This window comes from Odontesthes bonariensis, chromosome 5 (genome assembly GCF_027942865.1).
Source record: "Odontesthes bonariensis isolate fOdoBon6 chromosome 5, fOdoBon6.hap1, whole genome shotgun sequence".
Lineage (NCBI taxonomy): Eukaryota > Metazoa > Chordata > Actinopteri > Atheriniformes > Atherinopsidae > Odontesthes > Odontesthes bonariensis.
Window position 1 is genome coordinate 30,044,834 of NC_134510.1, and position 26,976 is coordinate 30,071,809.

Below are 26,976 nucleotides of genomic sequence, written 5' to 3' on the forward strand. Positions count from 1 at the left end.
CAGATGTTACGACCACGACCCGGTGTAGTTTAAAAAAAAAATACTTTTATTGATAAAGTGTATTCAAGGGCTAAGTTATTTAACCATGTACATGAAAACTAATGCAGATCATAACCATGTCACAACATTAGATGTTATACTTCGCCACAGTAATTTCACATCTACTACAGCAATACAGTTTGGAAATAAAGAGCCCGTATAAACAACATCGTAAGGCGGGGCGTTCAACTTAAACTACAGTTTGGAACTATTAACGTGAATGTTTCCAATTAAGCATACAAAAGAAGAGACAAGATTGGCAAATTAAATTCTAAACTAAGCAACATTATTTTCCCTAAAATCTTTATAAATGTTCTGGATACTGCTGACGTCTTCCCTTTTACAACAAATTCTTATAAGCTATACAAGGGGTGCAATACTAGTTAGAAGGCTGAACAAAAGGCTTTCTTGCAACAGTTAGTGGCCGCCAGACTTGCGTCCAGCCCAGGATCTGGAGCGAGAACGTGACCGAGACATGGAACGAGAGTAGGAGCGCGAAGGAGATCTCCCCGCAGGCGGTTTGTGGACGCTGGCAGCAGGGTCGAAGTCTTCGGGTGGACTGTGGGACTTCGACTGACTCTTCTTGTCTTTGGGTCTCGATCTGGGTGGTGAAGGGGAGCGGCTGTGCGAGCCTGGTTCCGGGTGTGCCCTGTGGTGGTCACGGGGAGGGCCTTTGTACCTGCTATGATTAATGTCATCAGTGCTCTGCACGGGAACAGTGAAATATTTTTACTGAGGTACAGCAAGATGCAAATCAACCTACTTGTCGTTTTCATAGCTTCTGCTCTGTCTATGTCGACTGTAGGCCCGAGAGCTGAAAAACAGGACAAAAGAACAGTTTCAATCACAATCACTCCACGGTTTCCACATATAAGTAACTATGAGTTATATATGAGCAGATATATCACAGATTCCTCTTTTATTGTGCCTCCTGATATGGAAACGTGTAATTCATGGACAGATGGTGGTGAGTACAGCTTAATCTGTGCATTACTGGGAGTGTTTTCTAAAAGCCTCAGCTGTGACCCAGACAGTTTTGTCGATTTTGCCAATTTCTGTGACCTGTATTGATTTCTTTAGAGTTAAGGTGTCCATATGTTGGACTCATGATTGATCCGCTAATGTTTTGATGAATCTAAATTTCCTTTTATAAAGGACTGTACCATCGGATAAGACTCCTTTCAAATACATATTCTATCCCCATCTGCCTTTTTAGGCTCTTATGTCTGTGCACTTTTTCTTTTTTTAAATACCAGATTTTTAATTAACACTCCAAATATATATAAATAAATATATAAATTCCTCTTGGGATTGATAAAGTAGTCAATTAAATCTCCCAGGTTTTACATTTTCAAATTACTATACGACTGCATACAGCTGCATTTTCATTCATAAATACAAGCAGATCAGTCCGAATTTACATGAGCTTTACTCAATGAATTCTCTGTTTTAATCTGGCTGTGGGGTGCAGGAGAGCAGTTTCTGTAGGGAATAATTTGCTTATACTAATTAAAAGGAATCTATTTTTAACGCAGAATTTGACATAATTTGACTGAAATGCTGTTTTTGTGTGGAAGAGGAAAGCAAATCTGGGTGGCACAACAAGCCCCTCCACAGACTGAGCCCCTCCCCCTTCAAATCAATGTAAGCACAGCCAAGCAGCTGCCCACGGCTCTGTCTTTGTCGTCGAAAAAAAACTCAGAAACTCTGCACTAACCCTTCAATACAGAGCCGAGCAATACCCAAATGACTTCTGTGACAGGTGAACGGTTGTTCTGCAAATTTTGCCAGCACTCAATTGACAAGGTACTAACTCACAAGGACTAACTAGTCCTGCAGCCTAAGGGAAAGTTGATTTTTTTTATTTATTTTTTTAAACCTGAACCTATGCTTATACGTTAATTTACTCTTTGATAACATTTTGATGTCACTCTGGAGTTGTTCGGACGCTATTTAGATAATTGGAGCAGCGTATAGTATAACGGGAGACAAGGGGGAGGCCAATGCAGCCTCTAAATAAGGCATGAAACTCCTTCATTTCACCAATACTTTAAAGTATTTAGGGACTAAAGACGGAACTTTCCCTGAAAGTAACTTGTTTAAGTTAAATTTGAAGAAGTTTAAAATGTTTGGTTGTCGTTTTATTTCAAGTCAACTAAAGTTTCATTACTTACTGCTTGGTTTTGATGCACTTTTGATGTATTGAGGACATTTCTTCCCCCCCCCCATCAATAAATTTAGGTTAATTTCTATTTAATTTGTGTACATTTTAGTCAAATACATTAAAACACACTTATTTTTGGAAATAAAATAAGAGTAAAAAGGTAAAAAAAAAAAAAAAAGGAAAAAAAAACCAAACAGGAATCCCAAAAATTAAAACGGAAAAAAAGGAATTTGGGAAAAAATAAAATGGCTTTTATAGGGTCCTACATATCCAGAGATCCTTATCTCTGAATTTGATGATTCTCTGCCCTCTATTGGATACAGAACACAAAGTTGTACAGGCCTTGTTACTTCTTGACAGTTCATTGAAGCTACAAACATTTGGTCAGGGCGAACAGCTCATGTAGTTCATATTAGTTGTACGACCACAAATTTTACACATCATGTGCGTTTTATCTAGTTCATGCTTTATGGTAAGTTAAAATCCAAAGTGAGATCAGATATCACTCTCTGCTGAGCTCATTCCTTTTCTGCTGTATCACAGAAAACATCACAGTAATATTAGCACTGGAGCTACATGTTTCTGATGCGGCTGCTTCTTCTGTGTTTTACAGCAGCTCAACGTTAACCTGACTCACGTCATCTGGCTGCGTTCACCAACTACACGCGGGGGCGTTCCCTTTCCTCACACAACCATCTGAGGAGCCTGGGAGTCATATGTGTTTCGTCCGATTACAAAATAATCAGAGCCAATCATTAATCGCTGGGTGGGACTTTGGATGAATGGCGGCGTTATGGCCGCCCATTCATGCTCCAGAGGGCGGGAGTCAGGTAAGCTGTGAGCTACGTCACGGGTTGAGTCATTGGGAGTGGCTGAAGTGGCGTGTCAGTCAAGATGACGGACAGATTCTTCATCCAATCACATGCACGAGTTTTAGAAAAAATAGCCCCATTTGAAATCATGTCGGTTGTGGGCTCGTCCCAGATGGTATGCGAATACCAGAGGGCGGGAATCAGGTAAGCTCAACGTAACATAACAACGGGAAACTTAGTTCTGCAGTGACTGAAAAAAACCCAAAAATGACCAATTGCTGATCATATTCCATCATTTTCTTCTCCACCGATGCACAGCTGCATCCACACCGAAACCGACAAATTTCTGCGGCGCACAGGTGGGAGGTTTCCAGAATACACAAGAGGACTAATACTCTCCAAGATGATTCATTTTAAATGTAGCCTCAGGCAGGTCTGCTTATCAAAGCATGCCTCTATGTACATGGAACAGTGGATATTTGAACTTGTGTTGTCAAAATTTTTCCACGTTAGTGCACCCACACCATTAATGAACCATCTTTTCAGACTGTCTGGCTGCTTCATAGCCTTGAGAAAAGTCACAAGTTTATTATAAAAGATCGCTAGCAGTTTTATTTAATAGAGCATTTTCTTTTTTCTCTAGGCTGAGAAATAGGGGGTAAGGGAATGATCTGCTTCCCGTTTGATCCATTAAGGGGAAAAATGTTGAATTAAGACACTGCTGGGTACTTCATCCTAGTCACTCCTGAATACTTATACCCAGACTAATTTACAAACATTGTAGGATACTATAGTGATGACTGAAGTCCTTAAACTTAAATCCTTAAAGTCCTTTTTAACCAACACTAACAGACGTGTGCACATCACTCCTGTTCTTAACTCCCTCCATTGGCTTCCTGTCCTTTATAGAATTGATTTTAAACTTTTAATGTTTGTTTTTAAAGCTCTTAACGGCCTCGCCCCATCATATTTATCTGAGCTTTTAACAGTCCGCAATCCTGGTAGAGCTCTGAGGTCAACAAATCAATTTTTGCTGGAAGTGCCCAGGTCAGAATACAAACACTGGGGTGACCGAGCCTTTTCTGTCGCTGCCCCCAGGCTCTGGAATAAGCTCCCCGTTGAGCTGCGTCTTATTTCTGACCTGGGCCTCTTCAAATCTGGGCTAAAAACATACTTATTTAGGATTGCTTTTAATACCCAGTAGTATGATGACACTTTTATCTTATTCGATTTTGTTGTATTTTATTGTTTTTACTTATTCTTCTCTTTATTTATTACCTGCTGTAAAGCACTTTGGTACATCATAATGACTGTCTGTAAAGGGCTGTATAAATAAAGTACATTACATTAAAATTTATATTAAAAAGTAAAAAAAGCGTACAAATACTCACTCTCTAGGGCTTTCTGATCTCCGGGGGCGTCGCTCATAAGAAGGGCTTCTGGATCGCCGCCGATCGTAGCTGCGGCTCCGTGAGCGTCTTCGGCGGCTATCCCGATCGTCATCATAGCGGGAGGAACTGCGAGGTGAAGTTCGCTCCTTGCCCTTCATCTGGTTTGGTGCTGAATAGACAAATTTACAGCATAATATCAAGTAAGAATCCATCAGATCCAACAACAATGCTGCACAAGGGTTTGTGTAGCTATGATACGGCAGTCGTGTATAAAAGAGGAATGTTTGATTTTCCATACTCTTGCGGTCTCCTTGGGCAAACTGGATCTCAATCTGGCGCCCACAAACCCATTTACGATCCAGGTTGTGAAGAGCATCTTCCGCATCCCGGACATCTTCAAACATGCTGAACTGTTAAGGGCCTTTACTTTCAAATTTGGACAGTTGGGACAGTTGGCGGCACACACGCACAACAAACAACAAAAAAGGCTGCAATACAAGTCAATAGCTCCAAAAAACTTAAAATAAAACATACACAACTACTGGATCAAACGGTGAGAAATCAGTTATCCAGGCTACGTAACAAAAAATATATAATAATAATTTAATGTATTTTATTTAGGTATAATTAATTATTTTTGGTAAAACAGCAACTATAAAAGAAAGCTGGATCACTTGGGGCTTCTGCGATTTCAGATTGTGTAGACAACACAAATACTGATGGCGATCAGATTCTGTAGGATACAAAAGTTTGGCTTATTACCTTTAACATGCTTGACTTGAGCTTGATCTTTATTGTCTTGGCAGAAGAACTTGTGGTTTCCTGCTTGTCTTTGCCCAATAAACACTTTGCTTTTCCATCTTTGGTTGAAAAATGGGAAGTCTGGTGTTCACTTTTCTGTCCTCTTTGCATCTTCATGCTTTCACTTTCTTTATTTTCCAAATTCCACTACTGCTTGTCGCCTGGGTGTCTTTGGTTGAGTCTAATCTAATGTCACCTTTCAACTTTCTTTGGTGTGGGGTCTCCAGAACTGTATCTTTATCATTCTAAGGCAACAACAGGAGAAATATTGGTTAGGAATGGATATGATGCTTGGGATGTCAAATAAATATCTCATGAAATAAATAAACATTCCTGTGTGATGTGAAAGGTTAGACTTGATGCTTGACAATCAACTTTGCGAAATCACCACTTCCAAAAACATTTCCAAATCAAAATTAAAGGAATAAAGGATATTGAATGTATGAAAATCCTCTTGGCCGCCGTGTATAGAAGTCAAGTGGGATGTAGACATCTACAATAGGCCCATAACGACCAAACTCACGTCGCAAATCCTCTGGCCTGAAGTGTCATGAAATAAGCACATTTATTCTGCTGGCTAACATCTGAATTTGGCTGAAGCTCAGTGTGCAGGTTGTACACAAGAGCACTTTCCAGCACAGCATATGACACAACATAAGCAGACACATCTTGTTACTTTCTCACTTTAAAGGAAGTTTGCAAAAATAAAAACCCAGCCACTAAATCATTTAAGCCCAAAGAAACAGAAATTTTATGCAGCAACCATTTACATGAAGAAGATTCCAGGTTTGTTGGGTACCTGTAAATGACCACATCTGGGTAAAGTTATCACTGCAAGACTTATCAGAGTGCTACTTCCTGTTTGTTGGCATTTTTTTAAACACACTGACAATAAGACGAACTGCAATAGCAGGGCAATTTCAACGCACTACAACTGTCATTGTTAAGGACAATCTGTTTAGCGAAATGTAGTTCAAGTGAGGGTTCTGGGACGTAGTTAAAGCTTCAAAGACAATTCGATTCACACCCACCTTATGAGAGTGCTGGAAGCATGAACGTGATAAAGCAACCTCTAAAGTTTGTCACAAGAGCCAAATCACATATGCATGGCTCAGAGCCACAGCTGCACATGAGGATAAAACGAATATCCATTATTGGACTTCATGGGCGTCACTATTGATCTGTGTTCCAGTATAAAACAATAGTTAACAACGGATTAATTCTGACTCACAACAATAGAAAAGAATAGTTTAACGCTAGTTGAAGTGGGCATTTAATAGCCTGGGGGCCATATGTATAAATCTGTGTGTAGTTTCACCACTATAACGTTGTGTTGGCATTATTTTCATCAGATTCATAAAGCCATTTGCACATCTAATTCTCTTTTATCAATTTTAATCATCTTGAAAATGTGTGCAAGTGCACAAACCTGAATTAATATGAATAAATATCTGATTGAGTGTTAGGAAATTAATTTCTATCATTTTTGTGCATCATTTATGCATCTGGCCTCAGGTCTGTGCACAGCGGAGTCCTTTCAACGACAAAAGATGTAGGCTACTTTATTCTAAATAGTTCAAGTCGTGTCAGAATATTTTTCATTTTTAATTAATCGTTAAATGCAAAAGGTGCAGTGGTTAATAGGTTTAGTGGAGAGATGTCCACATCTGGTCCTCGAGGGCCGCTGTCCTGCAGGTTTTAGATGTTTCCCTGCTTCAACACACCTGATCCAGATCAATGCATCATTAGCAGGCTTGTGCAGAACTTAGTCTTTTGAAGAGATCAATTTCATCTGAATTAGGTGTGTTGAAGCAGAGAAATATCTAAAACCTTAGTCAACCTTAGTCAAGGTAAAAAAGTGCTTTGAGTTGAGCTTCATGAAGAGAAGAGCCTCTGTGAGAAACCTAAGCAGACTTATAAGCATAATCAGAAAACTTCATTACAAACCGTGATGTTCAGTTTCGCTTTCTGGTAACCGCATTTCTACTCATTTAAATGTACAGCAACCTCAAAAGTTTTGATTTAATACTTATTATTTCAGCACCTGGAAGGTAAAATTATGAATTGTAACTTACTCCTAACGTCACTGCCCAACAGCCACTGATAAATATTTCTAAGCTTATGCGGATATTAGACTTGGAACATGGCAGTCTCGTTATCAAGATGGCATCGGATAAGTTAAAAAATAAAACACAGACGTAACATGTGGACACAGCGGTGAGGCAGGACCATTAGATTAGTGTTTAATACGTCCATAATAAGTTACGTTAACATCGGTTTCTCAGCTTCTTGTTAGCTCGATAGTAGCAATCGTTAAGCAGGGAAGGAGTGTTCAGTTAAAAAAAAACAACAACTTTGCAGTTATTTTAAGAAACATTTGGTTTAAAATGAACTGGAAGTCTACTCTCACATGAGTCACACGTAAAGTGGACGTCAGTTGGCTATTTTGGTGATGTCTGCTATGTTTGCTAACTTGTTAGCATACCTGCACACATGCCGACACGGTAGAAAATAGCAACCTACCTGGATTCGTCGGAGATGTTTCTAACGAAAAGAGATGTGTTGGGAGGTCTAAGGTATCTCGCCATTTTCAACCCCCGTTGCTGTAATTAAGCAGAAGTGGCTACGTTTAAACGGCTTTTTTTTTTTTTTAACGTTGGGCTACAACTGACTCCTGCTACGTTGTCCGCGTTCTCGCGATAATGCGCATGCGCAAATTATAGCCCCCAAGGTGCGCTTTGTTAGTGACGTATACACAGTGTCTTCAATACATCCGAGGACATTATGTTGATTTACATTCATTTCCTGTAGATTTTCTTCACTTTAACCTTAATCTAATCGTACACCATGTATTTACCTTAAAGTTACATGATTTGGGTCACAATGATTTTTTATTTTTAGTCTGTATTAACAACTTAAGGTCAGGAAATTTAACTTAAACTACAATTAGATCTTATTCACGTTAATATATTCAATAGAACCAAAGAGGCATTTTACTTGAAATTATTAACATAAATGTTTCCCATTAAGGGAACAAAAACTGAGAAAATATTGGCAAATTAAATTCTAAACATTATGTATGTATATATATATATATATATATATATATATATATATATAGTATATTGTGCTTAACATTATTTTCCGTAAAATGTTTTTCATTTGACCTAATATGGCAAAACATGTAAAACTTTCCATATGTTTCACTGGTTGCCTGATTACACATATGTTTTTCATAAAACGTTTTGACATGGAAGGAGTGTTGGCTGCGACAAAACTATGCATGAACATTTACACAAGACCGTGACACAAGCCAGCTTTTCTTTTGCAAGCACATTTTTATTTAAATAGACATTGTATTTTTGTTTGTATTGTATTTTGCATTGTATTGGCAAATTAAATTCTAAACATTATGTATATATATATATATATTTATATATATTTATTGTATATTGTGCTTAAAATTATTTTCCGTAAAATGTTTTTCATTTGACCTAATATGGCAAAACATGTAAAACTTTCCACATGTTTCACTGGTTGCCTGATTTCACATATGTTTTTCATAAAACGTTTTGACATGGAAGAGTGTTGGCTGCGATCAAACTATGCATGAACATTTACACAAGACCGTGACACAAGCCAGCTTTTCTTTTGCAAGCACATTTTTATTTAAATAGACATAGTATTTTTTTTTTTTCATTGCCAAATTTACATCTTTCTGCTCCTCCTGACAAGAGTTGTTGAGCCCATGGTCAAAGTCTGTAGAGAAGGAAAAATAAAACATATTTAATTTCTAAGCATGTGATAAAGTTGAAATATTAAGCTTTTTTTTATTAAACAATGAGCACATTTTCCTTTTGTTTGAATTTAGATATGTGTGCTGATCTAAGTCTACCAGCAGAATGCACTGTACCTCAACCATCTCTCCTCCCTTGAGCTCTTGCACATGGCAGAGCTTGCCAGTTTTGCAGACCAGTTTGCCACCCTCCAAATTGATAATGCACTGGGGACATCAAAGGAGATAATACAGTACATTAAATGAATCCATCAAAACAGGCATAGGCTCCTTAGAAACTTAACTAAACACTCTTATGAGCATGATTATCGTTACTAAGACTGATGAGATATTAAACTTTAAACAGTACACTGGAAAAACAAATATGACAGTTATGCAAGACTATATATTTTTTGTTAAACAGAAGTAAGCCACAATTATTGTTCAGATCATAAATCCCAGAATAAAAGAGACTGCTTAGGACTCAATATTTGTAAAGTAATGCTGTTATTTCTTCTCATAGACATAGTCCTGCCTCAAAGTAATTGTTTCGTAAAAGTTTTTTGCACAAGAAAAGTTCAATCAAAATTAGTGACCTTTAGCTTCTTGCCATCCATGGTGGTGATGTCAGCCTCCTTGCCGATGGTGAAAGAGTTGGTCACAGTTTTTCCTGGCGTTTTGGTGGTGATGACAAAGTCATTGCCAGTCTGCTTGATCTCAGTAACTGGCTTGATGTCTTTGGCCATCTTGATGATATCCTCTGGGAGTTCTGTTTAGTAAAATAGGCATGGAATAATGATTCTCTGTTTTACAAAGCTGCATTCACTGATAACAAAGGCAACATTTTTCTTCAGCCTCTGGCTTTACATGACAAATATTTTCTCACCCATGGCCCTGAGGAATTCTTCGTAGTTCTCCTGAGAGTAGACCTGCCATGTTCCGTTGAAGGCCATGTTTTTAGAGAGTCTGGGTTTTCCTTCACCAAGGTGGCTGGAGGCTGAGACAGCTGGTTGAAGCTCAACACAATGTGAGGAAAGATGAATGTGCATCCACCCCTCTTTATATCAAAATTGGTGAGTTCACTACACTAATGAATAACTAAGTCCTCTGGAGTAATCACTTCTGTTTGAACAACCTGGAGTTCACTTACTCCTGTTCGGCCAAACCCAAACCTTCACCAAAGAGAAATTAATGTAACTAATAACATATTATGCAGAAATTTGTTTTTGAAAAGTTACACATATGTTTACATGCAACATTTTCTATTGCTGATTGTGATGAATGTAGGACAGGATGCAGAGGGAGTATGGACAGCTTATAAAAAATGTTTTACAGTCTCTGAGGTTCATGGACTTTGTGGAGTTTGAAAATGCAAGATTAAAACTGTAACATGTCAAAACACTTCAAAATCCACATGCACTTTAATTGTTGACTCAATAACTCGTCAAGAAATTTTCATTCACAACTGCAGCCTGTCCTCAGAGTACTGTTGAACCTTCTAGTGTGATCCTACCAGACCAAAAAAGGGGCCCAGAAGCAGGGTTAATGACACTGTGGACTCTTTGCTTTAAAAAAAAAAAAAAAAAAAAAAAAAAAAAAAAAATCACTCATTGCAAAATTTTGCACAAAGTAATCAGATGTCCACAATTTTTCTCAAAACTTGATCATAAAGTTGACTGGATAAAAATGAGGGGAAATGCTTCCAAATGAAATACAACACAGATTATGATTGGACATTTTTTTATTCATTACACACACGACACCTCTGCATCACCAAAAGCTCTGACCAGTAGCTCGTTTTGCAGTTTGTACTGTAACACAAAAACTGTAAAAGCTAGACTAATATGTAGGCCAAGGCTCTCAAGTCTCACGCAATGAGCGTGAAACACACGCATTTCAACAAGTTCACACGCTCACACGCCACACATGCCATTTCTCACGCTGAGAAATGATCAACTTCGTCGCACAGATATTCTAATGGCCTATACTATAAACGAGTCAATGGCAGGTTACTGTGCGCTCGTACAGCTCAGAATAGCTCTGGTACAGCTGTCTTGATTTAGCAACCCATCGGCAAATCACAAAATAGAATTTCTCAGCCAATCAGAAAACAGAATTTCTTGTTGCCGGGTGAGGTCTGAAATAGCTTTCAGCTGCAAGCACGCGTTTCATGAATGCACAGCGGACATAGCCTATTATGCTCTGAATGCGTGCAGAAGTTGTAGACGAGCTGGAGGTGGAAGAGAACCGTCAGGATCATCAGCAGGTCATATTTTCATTTATTTGAATCTTTTATTAGTTACTATAGTATTCCTACTATTTGTAAAAGACCAATACCTGCCGATTAAAGTGTTCGTTGGAGTAGTAGGTCTAAATATTCAGCACACACCCTTTAACATGAGGAACTTAATGAAAAATGAAAAATATGTAGGAGTGTAATTAGGCTTCCGTGGTTAATTTTTTTTCAAAGGTGACTGGTATGAGCAGATTCCCAATAAGGCTATCTACAATTGCCAAACTGGTATTAGTTCTGCCGCACTGAAATGCTGATGCAGAGAGAGTTTTTTCCATGGTGGGGCTCAATAAAACCAAGACCAGGAACACTTTGTTTCTGAATGGAACTCTGTCATCCATCATGACTGTGAAAATGGCTGACATTGAGCCACAGTGCTTTAAATGGGAGCCCCCAATATCAGTCATCAAGCATCAAAATCTGCCACAAACACTTACAACACTCATAAACAAACACACACACAGAGGGACTGCTCAAAGGGCCCATTTGGGGTTATGTTTGTTTTTCTTAATTTAATTTGTCTGTTTTTTTGTTTGTTAAGACTTTGCATACCTAAAACAATTTATTTTAAAATATAGCAGAATTTAGTGTGAAAGTGAAGATTTGTGATTTTGGTATAAATAAAACAATTTCTTTGTTCTTTAAGTAGCTAGTTTATGGCGATGGGATACTGCAAGGGACCACCCCCCCGCAAAAAAAAAACCGAAAGAAACCCCCCGCGCACACGGCCGGCCCCTGCCCCACCCGAATCTCACTCCAAGCAAACTTGAAAACTTGAGAGCCCTGTGTAGGCTTTTGCCAAAAAACGTAGCCTCAAGTGGAGAGATGCTAAAATGAAGATAAGTAGCACAGTAATGTCAATTATAAAGCTTCATATTTTAATAATTTATATCTTTATTGCCTTAATTTGGCTAATAATTTGTTAACAGCTAATGCTAGCATCATAGCTAAAGTTGCTTACATTAGCTAACACTGTCCACTAGCTTGGTGATGTAAGCTAATGTGAGCTAAGAACCAGCTCATTATGGTGATAGACATAAATACCTATGTATGAGTATGAATAAGATAGCCAATGTTAGCTACTTGAGTGACCAATATAGGTTTACATAAGCCAATTGTGCTAGGTTAGCCTCAATGAGTAAAAAGCTACTGGATAAACAAATACCAACTGAAGCTGTAGTACCAGTACTGAACCTAGAAATATAAAGAATATATATATATATTTTTTGTGTGACAGAAATTGTGCTATTCCTTATTTCAAAAGTGACATTGTCTCATTTTAGTAAAGAAAAACTCCTAATGGGTAAAATCTCTCAGCCTAAAATTCCCATACAAAGTGAATACCGAACTTAATCTTCATTCTGACCCCATCTCTACTGCATTAGCTGGAGGTTTTTCTCCATGCTTGTACACGCTCACAGTCACATCAACAGTTTCAGACCCATACTGGTTGCGCACAAAGATGCTGTATTTTCCAGAATCTTCCATGCTGACCTTGTTGACAGTGATGGAGCTGCACTTAGGCTGCTTAGTGATTGTAAAATGAGTCTGATCAAGGATTTCTCTGTCATTACGAAGCCAGAAGATCTCTGGAGCTGGCTCGCCATCAATGAAGCATGTCAGACAAAGAGACTGAGGAGAGGAGGAAAGAAAATAAAAAATGACAAGCAACATATGGTCAAGTTGGTAATTAATAACAGTCCCTAACAATATCATACCTTGCCCTCACTGATGGCTACAACATCAGGAAGGCCCTTTGTCACTTTGGCACGATCTGTAACAAAAAGACAACAATAAACTGAGCTGACATCCAAAGCAGAATCTTTTCATTTTTGTCTGGCACAAAATGTATTAGATTAACATATAACACATTACTCACTTTTCTCAGCAATGGCCAGTTGCCTGAGGGAAGAAAACAAAAGGTCAATTCAGCATGACTTTGCAGTGCAGGGCAATGATAATCTGTGCTGACGGTTTTCAAGTAAAACAACAACAACCCACGTGTAGGTCTGTTTATAACTTGTTACCTCTGACTCTTCAGTGTTTCCTGTTAGCAGCACGGCAAGCCATGCTAGATGCACCCACTCATGCATGTGGTGTTGCACTTACTTTAACCTCTGGTGCTCCAGCAAGGCATCAGCAAAATCTGTGGAAAATGAAAATCAACAAATCACACTGTCACACTGTTTAGATCTTATATAAATTTGTTTCAGATCCTTCGAACAAACAAAAAAACGAGATTTCCCCGCACCTTGCCCAGACAGTTCAAGAAACCGTTTATGTGTCTCTTTGCCATCAAACATCTCCAAGGTGTATTTGCCTTTATCATTCTCGGTTGGGTTTAAGATTTCAATCCAGACTCTCTGCATGGTGTTTCCAGGCTTTGTCCTGGCCTCCAGGTCAATCCTGCTCTCCCTAAGAGGGAAAGGAAGGAGCAAAAATGTACTGTTTATAACTGCTTCAATATGTATTGTTTATTTAGATCCAATGCTTAAAAAAACCTAAATGTTAGAGGTATAGCCTGTCTTTTGTCTTTATTCTGCCCCACATCTACTTTCATTAACTAAATCCGATGAGGAAAATACAAGTGACAGGGCAACCGTTTGTTTTTAGTTGTCCTGTCGTTTGCAGCGTCCATCCTCAAATGCTCCAGCAGATGGTGCAATAAGCCTTCTAAAAAACATTGGTAAATCTGTCCAAGGATACAAGTGGTTATTTTTCATAATCTGAAAATAAATTATATGTGGGAAAACACTAGCTGAAACACACAATTTGAATAACTAAAAATAACCTCATCTTTCAGCTGCTGACAAGATTAAGATGAGCCTGTTCCATAACATGTTTTGATCGTCTATTATTCATTTATCTTTACATGTCCTGCTTCTTATTGTAAATATAAGCATGTATTGTGCCTAAATACTGAAAGACCGTCTCTTAAAAATGTTTTAATAATGTTGGCTGCAATGGATAACTTGTGTTTCACCTGTTGTAACCTGGTGTTTCAGTGTGTTCATGTATAAAGATGTTGATGTCTTGATTTATTAGTTCAATTTAATTAGGAAAAGCGGCAGTAGCTCCTGAAAGGATGTTAGGTCAGAGAGATGCTGAGCATGTAGACTTACTTGAAGAACCAGCTAGTCTTCAGGAAGCTAATGTAGTATTTGAGAGAGCAGTAGAACTTGAAACCTTCAGGGGTGCTCTGAATCCTCAGTGGACTAGCTGACAATGCTGCAGAGAATCAGGATTCTTCATTATTTAATACCAGTGTTTGCATCAATTTTAGTTTTTGTTTGCAATTTGAAATCTAGATTTTCTTTCCTGTCTGAGGAGTGTGACACACCGGATGCACCATAATTAATCAATGTGGGTTTCCAGTGTATGAACCTCAAACCCAGCACAGTACACCTCACAGTTGGTCCTCTAAATGAGTCTTACTCACCACACTGTTGACATAGCTGCTGGAGAAGCTTGTCATACTCTGCAAAAGATAATATCGATAACATTAATGAACAGTTCAAATTTCAGACAGCCTTTTATACTGGTGTTGTAATTGATGAAGAAAAAAGCACTAATTTCCATTATGGATGGAGGTTTTAAACAATGGGGATTGGATAGGCGGTCGCATCTCACCATCATCCAGTAATTCCAAGGTGCTGACATCCTCTCCTCTCCCATCAGACACCACAGCTCTGTATGAACCTGCCTCTTTCTTTGTAACCTGAGGGAAAATAATGACACTAATGAGGTCCTCTTTTCTGACTTCTGTGCGCTTTTGGATCCTAACTACTTCCATATGCTCTAATTTGTTTAAGATATCAAATAGCTCAAAAGATTCAGCTTTCCAGGAGATTGGAAAACTATTCGACTGAAAAAAAATCATTGAATTTAAATAATGGGAAGTTAAAGTCCTCTTCAGACAAACTCAACTTTAAAAAGTATCTATTTCCATACAGTTTTAATTCGAGGAACCATTGGACTTTTGACCTGACGGTCAGATTGTCGATAACTTTTGGGCAAGTTTGGGCAAAATTTACACTCAAACACATATACACTCCATATATCCTCAATGTGTATACCACAGGCATCATTTTACTATCAAAACATGGGAAAAAAAATGTAATTTCTCTCCTGATGTAACTTTTTCTAGCCACAGGACTTGAAGTTGTTCTCCTAGAAGCTTTGGAATCATAGACATATGGTCCAACCTATTTTAACTGATCTCATTAGAAGTAATATTACTCAGTGTGAGTTGGTGATTCACAATCCGGTCGACAAGCTTCCCTTTTTTTCTATTAGACAGCTTTGCTTTAATAAAGGGTTTATTTTAATTCCATCCTTGAAAGCTTTCCTTTGTGATTCAGACTACTTAAACATTTTGAAATTCTTTAAGCACTACCTTCCACTTCAAATTCCAACAATTGCCTTTACAGGACCTACAGGACATTCAGCACATTCATAAGATACCTTTCAGTTCTTCGAGTGCTTCGGGTTTAGTCAAGACCATTATAGGTATCATAATTCAGCAGACAGCATTGACATAATGTTTTCCCACAAAAAGCATGATCTCGTTCAAATTATTCATTCAATATCTCTGGAGAAAACCAAAATGTTTCATTGAATCCTCTTTCAAGGCCAAGTTAACCTTGAAATTCACTTGAAAGTGAAAGTAGACGCATAGTGTAAGACCTGTCGACTTAATCCTTTAAACATCTCACACTGTATCCATCTCCCTCTCAATCTTTACAGCGGCTACAGTTTATGAAAGTTTCTGATCGACATTTGCAGGAGCTCTGGTCTGGAAACAGACCCGGGCAGAGTCATCATTTTGCATACCTGTGAGATGGTGAGTGAGCTGGACCCTGATTGATCGTATGCAACCTGTGTCACTTCCATACCGTCCTTGAACCACTTGAAAGACGTGTCCTTGGTTGTGTTTGTCACCTGTAAACAAAGAGATAAACAAATATTGCCAAGTATTGGCTGTATTTTTATTTTTTTTGGGGCTGGTCTTAATGGATTATAACATCTTTGGACAGTCCTTGATTTATATTGAGGTTCTATTTAGGTTGTTTATGGAGTTTCAAACTTCAAAGAATGGAATAAAGATAAAGAAAGGCAAACATTAGATTAAATACTTGCACCTTGGAGGTTTTGGTTGGTACAGTTTGTTTGTCTGTCTGACAGCCCGGAAATGGGAAAAACTTGAGTAAAAACTGGACTTGATAGTTTATTCCGCCTTGCTGGACATATACATTCTTGGACTGCTCTTCTTTGATTACATGGCATTTTGTTTTTTTTTGTTTTAAAAAAGATAACAAGGATGTAACATCTTCTCCAATATTTCTCTGTATATATCTGTTTATCCAAACTTATATCTATAGAATAAAGTAATTAGTTACTAATGATAGCATTATTAAAAATAACATTTCTTCTCCTAATGTGACGTTGGGTTGGCTTTGTTATTGTTACCGGGAACTCTAATATATAAAATGTAAAAGTACCTTGCACTTTATGATCAATTCGCAATCCTCATTCACACTCCATGTCAAGAATTCCTGGAAATAAGGTCCTTAGAAAACATATACAAGTGATTATTCATTTGCACTGAGCCACAGTGGCAATAAGACCAAAAAGAAGAACAAAAAATACATTATACTTATATTTAAAGCAGTTATCAAGTGAAATTATGGCAGGATGATACAAACCCCATTTTCCATAAAACTTGGGAGGTTTACTGAACCGCATCAACATCCGAAATCCATGACTTTATTGACCAACTTCAGAAAATATAAACAAATCTAGACTTTTATTAATCTTATGACAACAACCCATTATAAATAAGTAGCAGATAAGTTGGTGGCAGGTGAGGATGTCAGGATTGAGTGTAAAAAGAAGATTCACCAAAGCTTTGTCTTTCCAAACATAGATGGGTCATTGCCGGCCCTTTTGTGCCAAACTCAGGCAGAAAATCATCAATAAGGCCCCCCCCCCCTCAAAAAAATAATATTCTATGTAAGTTTGCAAAGACCTTTTGCTTGTTTTGGTCAATATTATAGTCATGATTATTCAATACATTACAACAAACAAGAATGGACACAGATTCCTCTGAAAAACTGCAACAATTATCTCTTTCAATAGTATCCCTGGTTCCCAAATCATTAAAAAGAGCAATGAAAAAGGTAAACATGTCTCCATCATAAATTAGTGCGCTGTTGACATCAAATACTAGATTTCTTGATATTTTTTTGTGAAGTGAATCAGTGAATAAACTGAAAATCAGTTCCTTTGTACCTGTTGAAATACAGATTGAAGTGTTTGCTGCTTTTTTAGAAAACTTCCCAACTTCTAGTTGAGAATCTGGAATATTTTTATCTGGAAATCTGAATACTGAAAGAAAACTTAATCCCATTTTTTATCTCCTAAGCATCGCAGAATTCAGCATGCGGTATGCTCTGTGGACTCTGGGTCTCACTTGGACTTTAAATAGTGAACTTGGCTCAAAATAGTCTACTTGCACAAGCGGGCACTCGGGCATTGACCTCTAAGCATACAAAAGAGTTGGCTAGAGTCTCTGCCACATCTCAGAGCCCGGGTGATGTAAGCATGCAGCTCCGTATAACAGAAAGCGTCCTCACTGTATGTGAAATTAAAATGTCTACAAAGCTGGAGTGAGATTAAACCGCTCTGTCACGAAATAAAATGATTAACATAAAGTATTGAGATAAAATGAGGTAAAGGAGCCCTTCTGTTGTTTCAGTAGTGTGTGGGCACTCTATCCAGATTCTTCATTTGCTTTTCCTTTTTTATTGAGCGAGGATCTCTCACCGGCCTTTCTCTTAGTGTCCCGTCGGTTTGCGTCAGCCAGGGCCATCGTCTCACGGAACTCTAAAGACATAAAACAATATCAGACAGAGCAAAACAAATCCAAACAACAACAGGGCCAAATCTCACAGGTAATCGGCACAACGGTACACATGAAGTTTGAGGATTGTTGTATGTATACAGCAAGATCTCATAACTCTTGGAAATGAGTCTTTGTTCCTTTATATTTCAGATTTTTTAATTGATGGTTCCCTCTGTTGTGTGGTGTGTGCCTGCCTTTGTGTCATTTCCTAGGACAGGCTACATGCATTTTTTGGAGAAGTGTGATTTATTATTTATTAACAAAGAAAATCTTGTGACATGCCAGATTTTCTGTGCAGCTATTCCTTGTATGTTGGGTTCTTCACTGTTCCTGTCAGTTAGAGTTGATATTTCACGACGACATGCAGCATAATGTAGATGATATGACAACTTTGTGGTACCTACTTTGATCCACAAAGACCAACGTGAACTGATTCTTGGCACGGCCGTCCCTCAGCTGAGCCGTGTACGAGCCCTCGTCCTCCTGAGAGAGCTGATCAAACAGTATCTCCACCAGACCTTTGGCCTTGTCAAAGTTGATCTTACGGTGCTGCAGAAGAGCAAACAAATGTTGCCACACATCCAGTGCTCATCAGCTCATGTGCAGACAGATGATCCCACATGGGATTTGAGTTCTGCTGCTACATATATTGCTCATTGTACAGAGAGAATACTTTATGAATCAGAGTGCAAAGTGTCTGAAATAACATGTGCACAATGTGGATGAAATATTTCTTTTTTCAAAAATATGCAAACACAGAAATAAGAACTGATGTAGAGGAAACAGCCTTTGAGCTGATTTTCCTGGCTTTTGTGGTCACCAAAATAAGCGTATGCCTTGCATGTTGATAGGCCTCGGTGGTGGATGTGATTTGTGATGTATGGCAAGCCTGCAGGTCCTAATAATCTAAATGGCTTTTGAATTTGCAAACCTCAGCTGTGATCATTTAGAAATGATGTATAATCAGTACTGTTCAGATGGAACTCGAATGATGGGAAATAATGGAATTAATGAAAATGAAACACAGGCGATGAATGGAAGCCGCTGAATATAAAGCAGTTCCACACAAACACGAGAGACTCACAATGTAGTCGACAAGGTTGTGAAACCACAATAAGTATTCTGTGCTGGATTCGATGCTCTCCCTGTGGGCCCCTCTGTGCATGGTTTAGTAACCATGATGGCAGTTTGGGTTATTTTGAGCTTGCTGTCATAACATATGTCTCCGTTGAGTTTGTTTGTTTGCATTCAGCTTATATTCTTTAATGATTACTCTCTTTCATTTTGAGGTCATCTGGGTCTGAACTGCACTTTTCACCTGGCTGGTGAAAACATCTGGTATCCTCAACATTATTTGTTCGTACAGTACAACATCCCCAGTAAAAATACCTTTACATAAAAAAATATAAACATACTTGATTATATTCACATTTTCAATCTGAAAATATATTTAAATTATGCTGATTCATAATACCACTTTTCACACACTTTAAAATAATTGTACAATATTACACTTTATTGGAATATATTAAAAGCAAATAAACTTGAAGTTTATTCAGTTATCAAGGTGTATATGTGCACTGAAAGCATATTTTTAACATATATATGTTCTAATACCCTAAAGTTTTTGTACATTTTGCATTACACTTGAACATATCTTTAAGGGCACTTTTTACGCTTACATTTCAACCCATAAAGAAACAACAAAGCATATTGGTACGTTAGAATTAAGTACCAGTTTCTATGAATATATATGTGCGATAATTACTATTAAGCATACTAGTCATAAAATAGGAACATATTATAGTCATATTGCCTGAATATTAGTGGCATGTTCACAATAAATGTTTAGAATATTAATTAGGAAAAGAATGAAACTTCATTTTACTAATCAAGTATGTAATTTAGTAAATATACAGCCATTTACTTAAGGATACTAAGTATATTTTAAGTTGTTCCACTTTAGCACAAAAAAGTGCAAAAAACACACTTCAAATTCTTTTGAGATGTTCTGTTCCAGCCCACCTCACCTGGTTGTGATCAGTTTAGCTCACCCTGTATATATACTCACTCCCTGGTTTCTGTTGTTCTATGTCATATTGTTTTAGTTCACCTAATTATGACTCACTTTTCAGCCTTAATTCCTTGAGGTTTTCCCAGAAAGTGTTTGAAATCAGCTTGTTCCCGGTTTTTGGCTTTTACCTTGCCAATGGTCAACCAGACAGAACAATCAAACAGGTAATTTGTTCAAATACGACCCACAGTGGTATCCACTAAACCAAGGGTTTTTAAATTGTGGGTCAAAATTTCAGTGTGGTGAGTATAGGGGTCCATCTCCAGAAATCAAATTAAAGCAATACTAGAGAAGTTTCTGAACCTTAAAGCTGACAGTGACTTTTGTTTTGCACATTCCTGGGCCTAAAGGTGCCTAAAGGTGCCTAAAGCAGCGCCTGGGGGCTGAGATACCACAGTTCACAACTTTGGAACTGTCGAAGGCGTCTTTGTAGCATTTCGTAGCCTCTTCAACATGACAGCAAATTTGAACTGTATGGCTGTACAAGCGTAGGGCTCGCACAGCGGTTTATTTTTATGACAGCTGTGTTATGTCCAACAGCTTTAAAGGGAGACAAAGAGCAATAAATCTGCCATATTCTCTAGTGTTTCTTTAAATATGAATAAAAAAATATTCCCAACAGCATATTTTTACCATGAGTGTTACAAGAGATAAAAACAGTAATCATAAATAGATTGAAAAAGTCTTGTTTTTACTGTTATTATTGTTTTCTTTTGTAATCATGCTCTTGTCTTAATTAAAGCGAGTAATATTTGTATAATTCAAATAGCGATACTGGGGTCACAAGTACGAGTAACTACCCTTTACATGCAGTTGGAGGGAAATACGAATCTATGGAAGTTTTCACATCGGAACAAACGTCATTCTCATGTGTTTTCCTTTGACAAGCCATAAACCCTTCTTAAGGAAGAATAAAGGGGTGTGGATGGCATGAATACGTGTAGTCCTTTCTTCCACTGGACCCTTTCAACAAACAATTTCTTATTGCAGCTTACACATCTACAGGTTTCATCTTGATTAAAAAAAAAACAACGATAATTGTTGCTTTACCAAATTGGAAAATGTTTGTTTGAAGTAGAAAATTTGTTTGTCCAAGTAGTTTATCTGCTCCTCTTCCAGGCATCTAACCAAACTTGACACATCAACCAGATGTGTGCTCCGTCTCTGCCCTCACCTCAGGTGATCCTTTCTTTCAGACTTCATCAAATTAACTCAGCTCCCAGTCCTCTCTGCTGCCTTACACACCTGCTCTTCATCATTGCTGACAGCATTGATTTCCTGCCTTACAGGATGTTTATTAAAACTCTAATTGCTGTTTTGGAGACCCGCTGACTTGTCATAAAGATGGATGAATGCACGGACACACTGAAGACATGGAGCTGCGGGGTCTCATTCACAATGTTTTTTTCTAATTTTACATCATGAAAGCCAGATGCCTGTATTTACATACCATAATAACCATTTGGAAAATCTAAAAGTAAGCATGAGCCTTTCTGGACTTAAGCCCTGGTTTTTCTTGCATATAACATTGACTTTAAAACAGTGTTCTCAAACTGATCCGTGAAAGGGCCGGTGTGGCTGCAGGTTATTGTTCCAACCCTGCAGCAGCACAGCTGACTTGTTTAATTGAATCAACTGAACTGTCTGCACTGAAGGTCTTAACTAGTTCAGTTGATTGAATGAAACGAGTCAGCTGTGCTGCTGCAGGGTTGGAACAAAAACCAGCAGCCACACCGGCGCTTTCACAGATCAGTTTGAGACCACTGCTTTAAAAACAAAATTTGAGTAATGTAAGGTGATCATATGAAGATGGAGAACATGCAGAACATGGTATCTAAAATATATACTTCTTTAACTTGGGAAAACATGCCCTAAAGCAGATCCCAAGGAAAGTTGGAGTAGCAAGAAAATGATCAACCCTTTGATGGTCATCTCAAACATTTGGTAGAGCACACAGAGCCAGCCATTACCATTCGGTTTTGGCAGTATGTTGTGCTAAAAGTAGGTCTATTTTGTGCATATATTGGTATGCTTCAAGTTGTTGTTAATCACATATGTCTACTATTAAGGGATGTCTCAACCACTTGTTAGAAAATAAGATTGATTCTTATAATTACTGCCCAAGGAAATAGAAAAAAACAACATCAGTTTTAATTGACTTTTTTGTCTAGTTCATATATTTGAGCGTCAAAAGGACAAAGAAAAAAAATTGGGGATTTCTTTGTTGGCTTTTTTCCTATGTCAGTGTTCTGAAGTGCTACATTAATCTCTGAAATATGAAAAATAAAATTCTGGTTTGTTTCAATGTGCCTCTCCTCCATTGAAGTTAATCAATTAAAATCTACATAAAAAATGATCTTGACTTAAAACTGAGGCTGTAACTCCCAAGTTGAGCATGCTTCATTTTGCAGAGTTTCGAGAAACCTCAGATCACTTCATTCTGCAAATTGTCAATCTGAATTTTTCTCTGGTTAATGTTCCTGTTCTCCCCAAACAGATCACCCCTAAAGTCAGCAGTTTCAGAAGTGGCCCATCAAGTGGAACCCAGTCAAAACAAGGTGAGGGTCCTCTTTGTTAGCTGCTGTAATACAGGGGAACCTACTGGAGTGCTGGAGATTTCCCGGTCGTTGCAGATGAGATGGAGCTCGGCAGCATTACTCAAACTCTCGGTCTGAAGCCAAAGACGTACGCTGCCTTTCTCAGAAACCTCCACCTGCCAGCCTGACTTCAGCGCTATCACTGCAGAGACCAATTAGGTCAGATCACAAGATACACATCAAAGCACATGATGTGAACCAGAACATACTGTGAAAACAACACGTCATGCAAACCTACTAATTTGATCATTGGTGGTCATTTTATCTTAGTGGTACGTACGAGGGTTTCTGACTTGCCAGCTGAGTTCTTTGAGCCGCTCAAGGTCTGTAAAAAAGTTAAAAGCGAAGTAATGGTTAATTAATCTTTGATCAGGACTGTATGCTATCAGAGTACCTGCATGTAAATCAGTTTTAAGCAGGAAAGTTGATTGAGAACACATGTTTTGTTGGATGTGTGACCTTGTGGAAGTGGCTGTGTGGGATGTTAATTACATGCTTGAGAGGAAAGCTTATTGACCCTTGAAATCAAAGGCAGTCAGCTTCTTCAATAACACAAGCAACAGCTAAGACTTTAAAATGCTTTTTTCCTTGGTGGTTAAAGTTTAGGCTGTACCTTCAGCTGTGAAATCGTAGCTGGATGACAGGTGGGGGCTGTCGCTCATTTCCACTGTGTAGAGACCCAGATCCTCCTCAGATGGGTCTGTGAAGGTGAGAACTGACCTGACAGATAAATTGAAAAAGTGACAGATGAATGTGCAGAGCTTCTTGTTCATCTGTCCACTCTGCAGAAAAGGAAGCTGAAAGTGGTGTTCTGTGCTGTCAGCCATCAGACTGTAAATCCTTTCTGGCAGCTGAGCATTTTTCTGAGAAAGGATTATTCTACATGCTGTGAAATAGTAGAATTTAGTGAATCTCAAAGCTTCAACCCTTGTGAAAAAACATCCATTTGAAAAACGACCTAAGTCATTCATCATATGGTGTTTTCTTCATCCAAAATCCTGCTTTGTTTGAAACATTTGGCTGCATTTGGTTACTGCTGGACAAACACGAGATGGCACCTTTAAAGTGTGAGAGAAGATGAGCAAGCAGACAGTGATTCATGTACTGTAGTCCATGTTGCATGAAGAACCTACCTGTTGTTCTTGGTTTCTGCTTTCATTCTCTTAGCATCAGTGGAGTCAGAATAATTTTTGCTCCAGAGGAACTTGCTCTCGTCGTTCATCTCAACAGCGTCGTAGCCCAAAAATATGAAACCATCGTCATCCACACCAATCTCAATGTCTTTGGTGCCTGAGAATGAGAGAGAAGGATGTAAAGGCTTGTGGATTTCACTTCGGTGTTCACTGTGTTCCATTTGACCATTTGTAAGATTACAGTTTTTATTGCAACATCCATTATTGTTCCTTATCTCAAGTTTTTGTTCATATCTCTTAGCATTACATCAAGGCACATACTCACAAAAATGTCTCCATTGTTACCGAACTGACATTTCAGCAAGTATGTGAACATAAAAATGTAATTTAAAAGAATTGTTTGGAAATGTACTTGCTTTCTGTCTGAGAATTAACAGAAAAACTTTTCACTGCATTCGTTTAAAGCTGGAGCCTTAAGCAGTTTGTCATATGCAGGTTAGCTGTTTGCCCTTTTCTGTCTTCATGCTTAGCTAAGCTAACCATTTCTTGATTTCCTAAACAACAGAGAAATATGAAATCTCATCTGAGAACTTCTTCAAAGCTCCTTATTCAAATCAAACTTGGCATCTCCTTATACCGTTGCCTTGTTCATACTCAGGACGGGAGATTGAATTGAAGAATTGAAGGTTTTGTTGCAACCTGCTGTTTACCTCAGTTAAGCCACTTCTTTCTTGAGTTGGCATTGTATGAACCGTATGAATTGGACTAGATGGATGTTGGATGTTAATAAATTTTACTTGATGAAATTATGATTGGTCTAAAATATACTGGATTATAATGGCTCAAATTGGACTTTATCTTTGAAGTACCTTGAGATGACACTTTGCAAAAACGCTTCACAAAAAAACAAAACAAGTGAGTGTGCATCTATCATTCCACACAGATTGATTTTCATTTTAGTATTTCTATTGCAGAGTGACCTGGCTGCGTCCAAACTGTGACAGGTTCTGAGGGCAGAGAAGCATGACCCACTCCAGCCTCATTAACAGCCGAAGCACGGAAACGGTAGGTCTGACCTGCCTGAAGACCCGACACCTGTAGGGCACACATCAAATAGCTACCAGTTATTGTCATAATTCACACAAAATGTCTAGATATTTGGAGCTACTGATACTTGGGAATTAATACATTCCTGCAAGGTGGGGTTTTAGAATATTAACATGCATGTTTTTTCAGATAATGAGCATGTCTTTAATGAGATAGCAGCCTCTCTCACCTTGTAATGTGTTTCCGAGATTGTTTTTTCATTCAAAAGAGTCCAGTTTTCTGATTGGTCACCCTGGCTGATCTCCAGCATGTAGCCAGTGACGGGGCTTTGACCCTCATACAGCGGAGTGGCCCACAAGAGCACCAGGGAGCTGTTCCTCACCTCTCTGAACTTCAGGTCATGGGGGCAACCTGAGGAACACAGGGTTGAATAAACTACAGGACAGGCCGGGTCCAACTACAAACCATGTGCACATGACCTCTCCGTCCCAGTGAGAAGTCAAAACAAAGCAGAAAAGAAAAAAAACTATAAAGTCAAAATGAGCACAGAGACTTTATCTACCCTGACTGACTCCAAGGCAGCATACGGAAGTCAATTTGTGTAATGATTTTCAGTCACTTTTTAATTATTAATGGCACAGAGGAAAGCAAATTTGCCAAGATTAATGAGCTTCACTTCTAAAGTCCCATATTTTAGTGAGGCTGTCTCCATTTTCAATATTAATGGCACAAAAAGCTGATGTGAGCCGAGCTGGTGGAGTTTCTCCTGAGCTTCCACATACTGAAAAAGGCTAATTGGAATTACAAGTGTGTGGTTGTGTACAAGTGAAATGTTTGAAATAATGACACATGACATCATTTTGTCATGAGATGAGTGTGACACATCCCCTCTCACATTTGAAAATCCATCATATGTGCTGAGGACAGCGATTTAATAGCACCCACACACATTGTCATCCTCCTGAGAGACAAGAGAAAAAAATCGCGATAAGCTCCCCGATTCTTTCAAGTTATCACCACACACTCAAAGCAATAAGCAACAACGGAAGCTGCATTTACTGTTTTCAGCATTTATCCACCTCTCTAGACTACATATAGAGCTCCCTCACACATACCCTGTGCACAGAGATGTCTCCAGAGTCTCTCAATCTTTTGATGATATTATATTCAGTAAAGGATGGAGTAAATTGTCACAGTTTACATTAAGGAACATTTTTCTGTAATTGCTCCACAATTTGGAGATGCAGCTTTTTCCAGATTACTGACCCACGCCCATCTCAACTCCTGAGACATTCTGCATCTCTAAGGTGCTCTTTTTATACCCAAACATGCTACAGACCTCTTGCTAATCAACTAATAATTGGCTGCAATATGTTTTTCCAGTTGTTTAAATTTTAGTCCTACTTGCTTTTCCAGCTTTTTGTTGTTGTTTGAGATGTGTTGCTGCCATCAAATTCAAGACAAGATTAAATTTCTGTAATAATAAAACTTCTCAATTTCAAGATTTAAATATGTTCAGCGTCACCACTTCTTTTGGAATTAAGTGTTTAAAAAACTTGATTCTCTCCCACAGTGGTTCTTGAATAAAACAGGAATGTACATGTTGCATTAAAAAAAAAACAGTTTAAGTTAACATATGATTTACAATTTCATGTTCAAGTCTTGAATGCTACATTAAAGGGATTATTCAGCATCTAGAGATTACAGAGTATATTTATGAAACAGATACCAAACCTACACTCTGTTAAATCTGTTGTGTTTATCTACAAATCCTCTATCAGTAATAACACTGAACTCACTCTAACTCAAGGCTGTAATTTTAGATACCATTTCAGTTGCTTTATTATTCACTTAACTGTTGACCTCGGCTTGTACCGTTTACTTTAATGGCACAGTAAGAAATGGCTTATTATCCTGCTGGTATTTCAAACTGACCTGTTTATTTT

At 38.2% G+C, this 26,976-nt stretch overlaps 3 protein-coding genes across 4 annotated transcripts in view; all 3 read right to left on the reverse strand.

Annotated features, from left to right (window-relative positions):
• Window positions 1-23: 23 nt before the first annotated feature.
• Window positions 24-7,909, reverse strand: srsf10a (serine and arginine rich splicing factor 10a). 2 transcript variants are annotated; one of them, XM_075466036.1, is made up of 6 exons: window positions 7,731-7,909; window positions 5,643-5,747; window positions 4,705-4,808; window positions 4,407-4,575; window positions 803-853; window positions 24-718 (listed from the first exon to the last, which is right to left on the reverse strand). In XM_075466036.1, exons 1-6 carry the CDS (start codon window positions 7,793-7,795, stop codon window positions 457-459), a joined length of 756 nt encoding a protein of 251 aa, XP_075322151.1. In that variant the 5' UTR covers window positions 7,796-7,909; the 3' UTR covers window positions 24-456. The 2 variants fall into 2 exon arrangements, with proteins under 2 accessions (XP_075322151.1, XP_075322150.1); XM_075466035.1 differs by having other exon boundaries at window positions 24-721.
• Window positions 7,910-8,906: 997 nt separating this feature from the next.
• On the reverse strand, window positions 8,907-10,526 carry fabp10a (fatty acid binding protein 10a, liver basic). Its single transcript, XM_075466748.1, has 4 exons — window positions 9,869-10,526; window positions 9,579-9,751; window positions 9,121-9,210; window positions 8,907-8,966 (listed from the first exon to the last, which is right to left on the reverse strand). Exons 1-4 carry the CDS (start codon window positions 10,029-10,031, stop codon window positions 8,916-8,918), a joined length of 477 nt encoding a protein of 158 aa, XP_075322863.1. The 5' UTR covers window positions 10,032-10,526; the 3' UTR covers window positions 8,907-8,915.
• A 152-nt stretch (window positions 10,527-10,678) lies between these two features.
• The window catches only part of myom3 (myomesin 3), a 61,247-nt gene continuing 44,949 nt past the window's right edge, over window positions 10,679-26,976 (reverse strand). The window contains exons 20-37 of the mRNA XM_075466039.1: window positions 25,260-25,441; window positions 24,964-25,078; window positions 23,984-24,140; window positions 23,464-23,570; window positions 23,131-23,175; window positions 22,856-22,992; window positions 18,584-18,728; window positions 18,101-18,160; window positions 16,777-16,844; window positions 16,109-16,216; window positions 14,906-14,993; window positions 14,715-14,753; window positions 14,398-14,503; window positions 13,527-13,690; window positions 13,385-13,421; window positions 13,155-13,177; window positions 12,994-13,049; window positions 10,679-12,907 (exon numbers count right to left, since the gene is read on the reverse strand). Coding sequence (XP_075322154.1) covers window positions 12,632-12,907; window positions 12,994-13,049; window positions 13,155-13,177; window positions 13,385-13,421; window positions 13,527-13,690; window positions 14,398-14,503; window positions 14,715-14,753; window positions 14,906-14,993; window positions 16,109-16,216; window positions 16,777-16,844; window positions 18,101-18,160; window positions 18,584-18,728; window positions 22,856-22,992; window positions 23,131-23,175; window positions 23,464-23,570; window positions 23,984-24,140; window positions 24,964-25,078; window positions 25,260-25,441 — 1,913 coding nt within the window. The 3' untranslated portion in view covers window positions 10,679-12,631. The remainder of the gene's footprint in view (window positions 12,908-12,993; window positions 13,050-13,154; window positions 13,178-13,384; window positions 13,422-13,526; window positions 13,691-14,397; window positions 14,504-14,714; window positions 14,754-14,905; window positions 14,994-16,108; window positions 16,217-16,776; window positions 16,845-18,100; window positions 18,161-18,583; window positions 18,729-22,855; window positions 22,993-23,130; window positions 23,176-23,463; window positions 23,571-23,983; window positions 24,141-24,963; window positions 25,079-25,259; window positions 25,442-26,976) is intronic.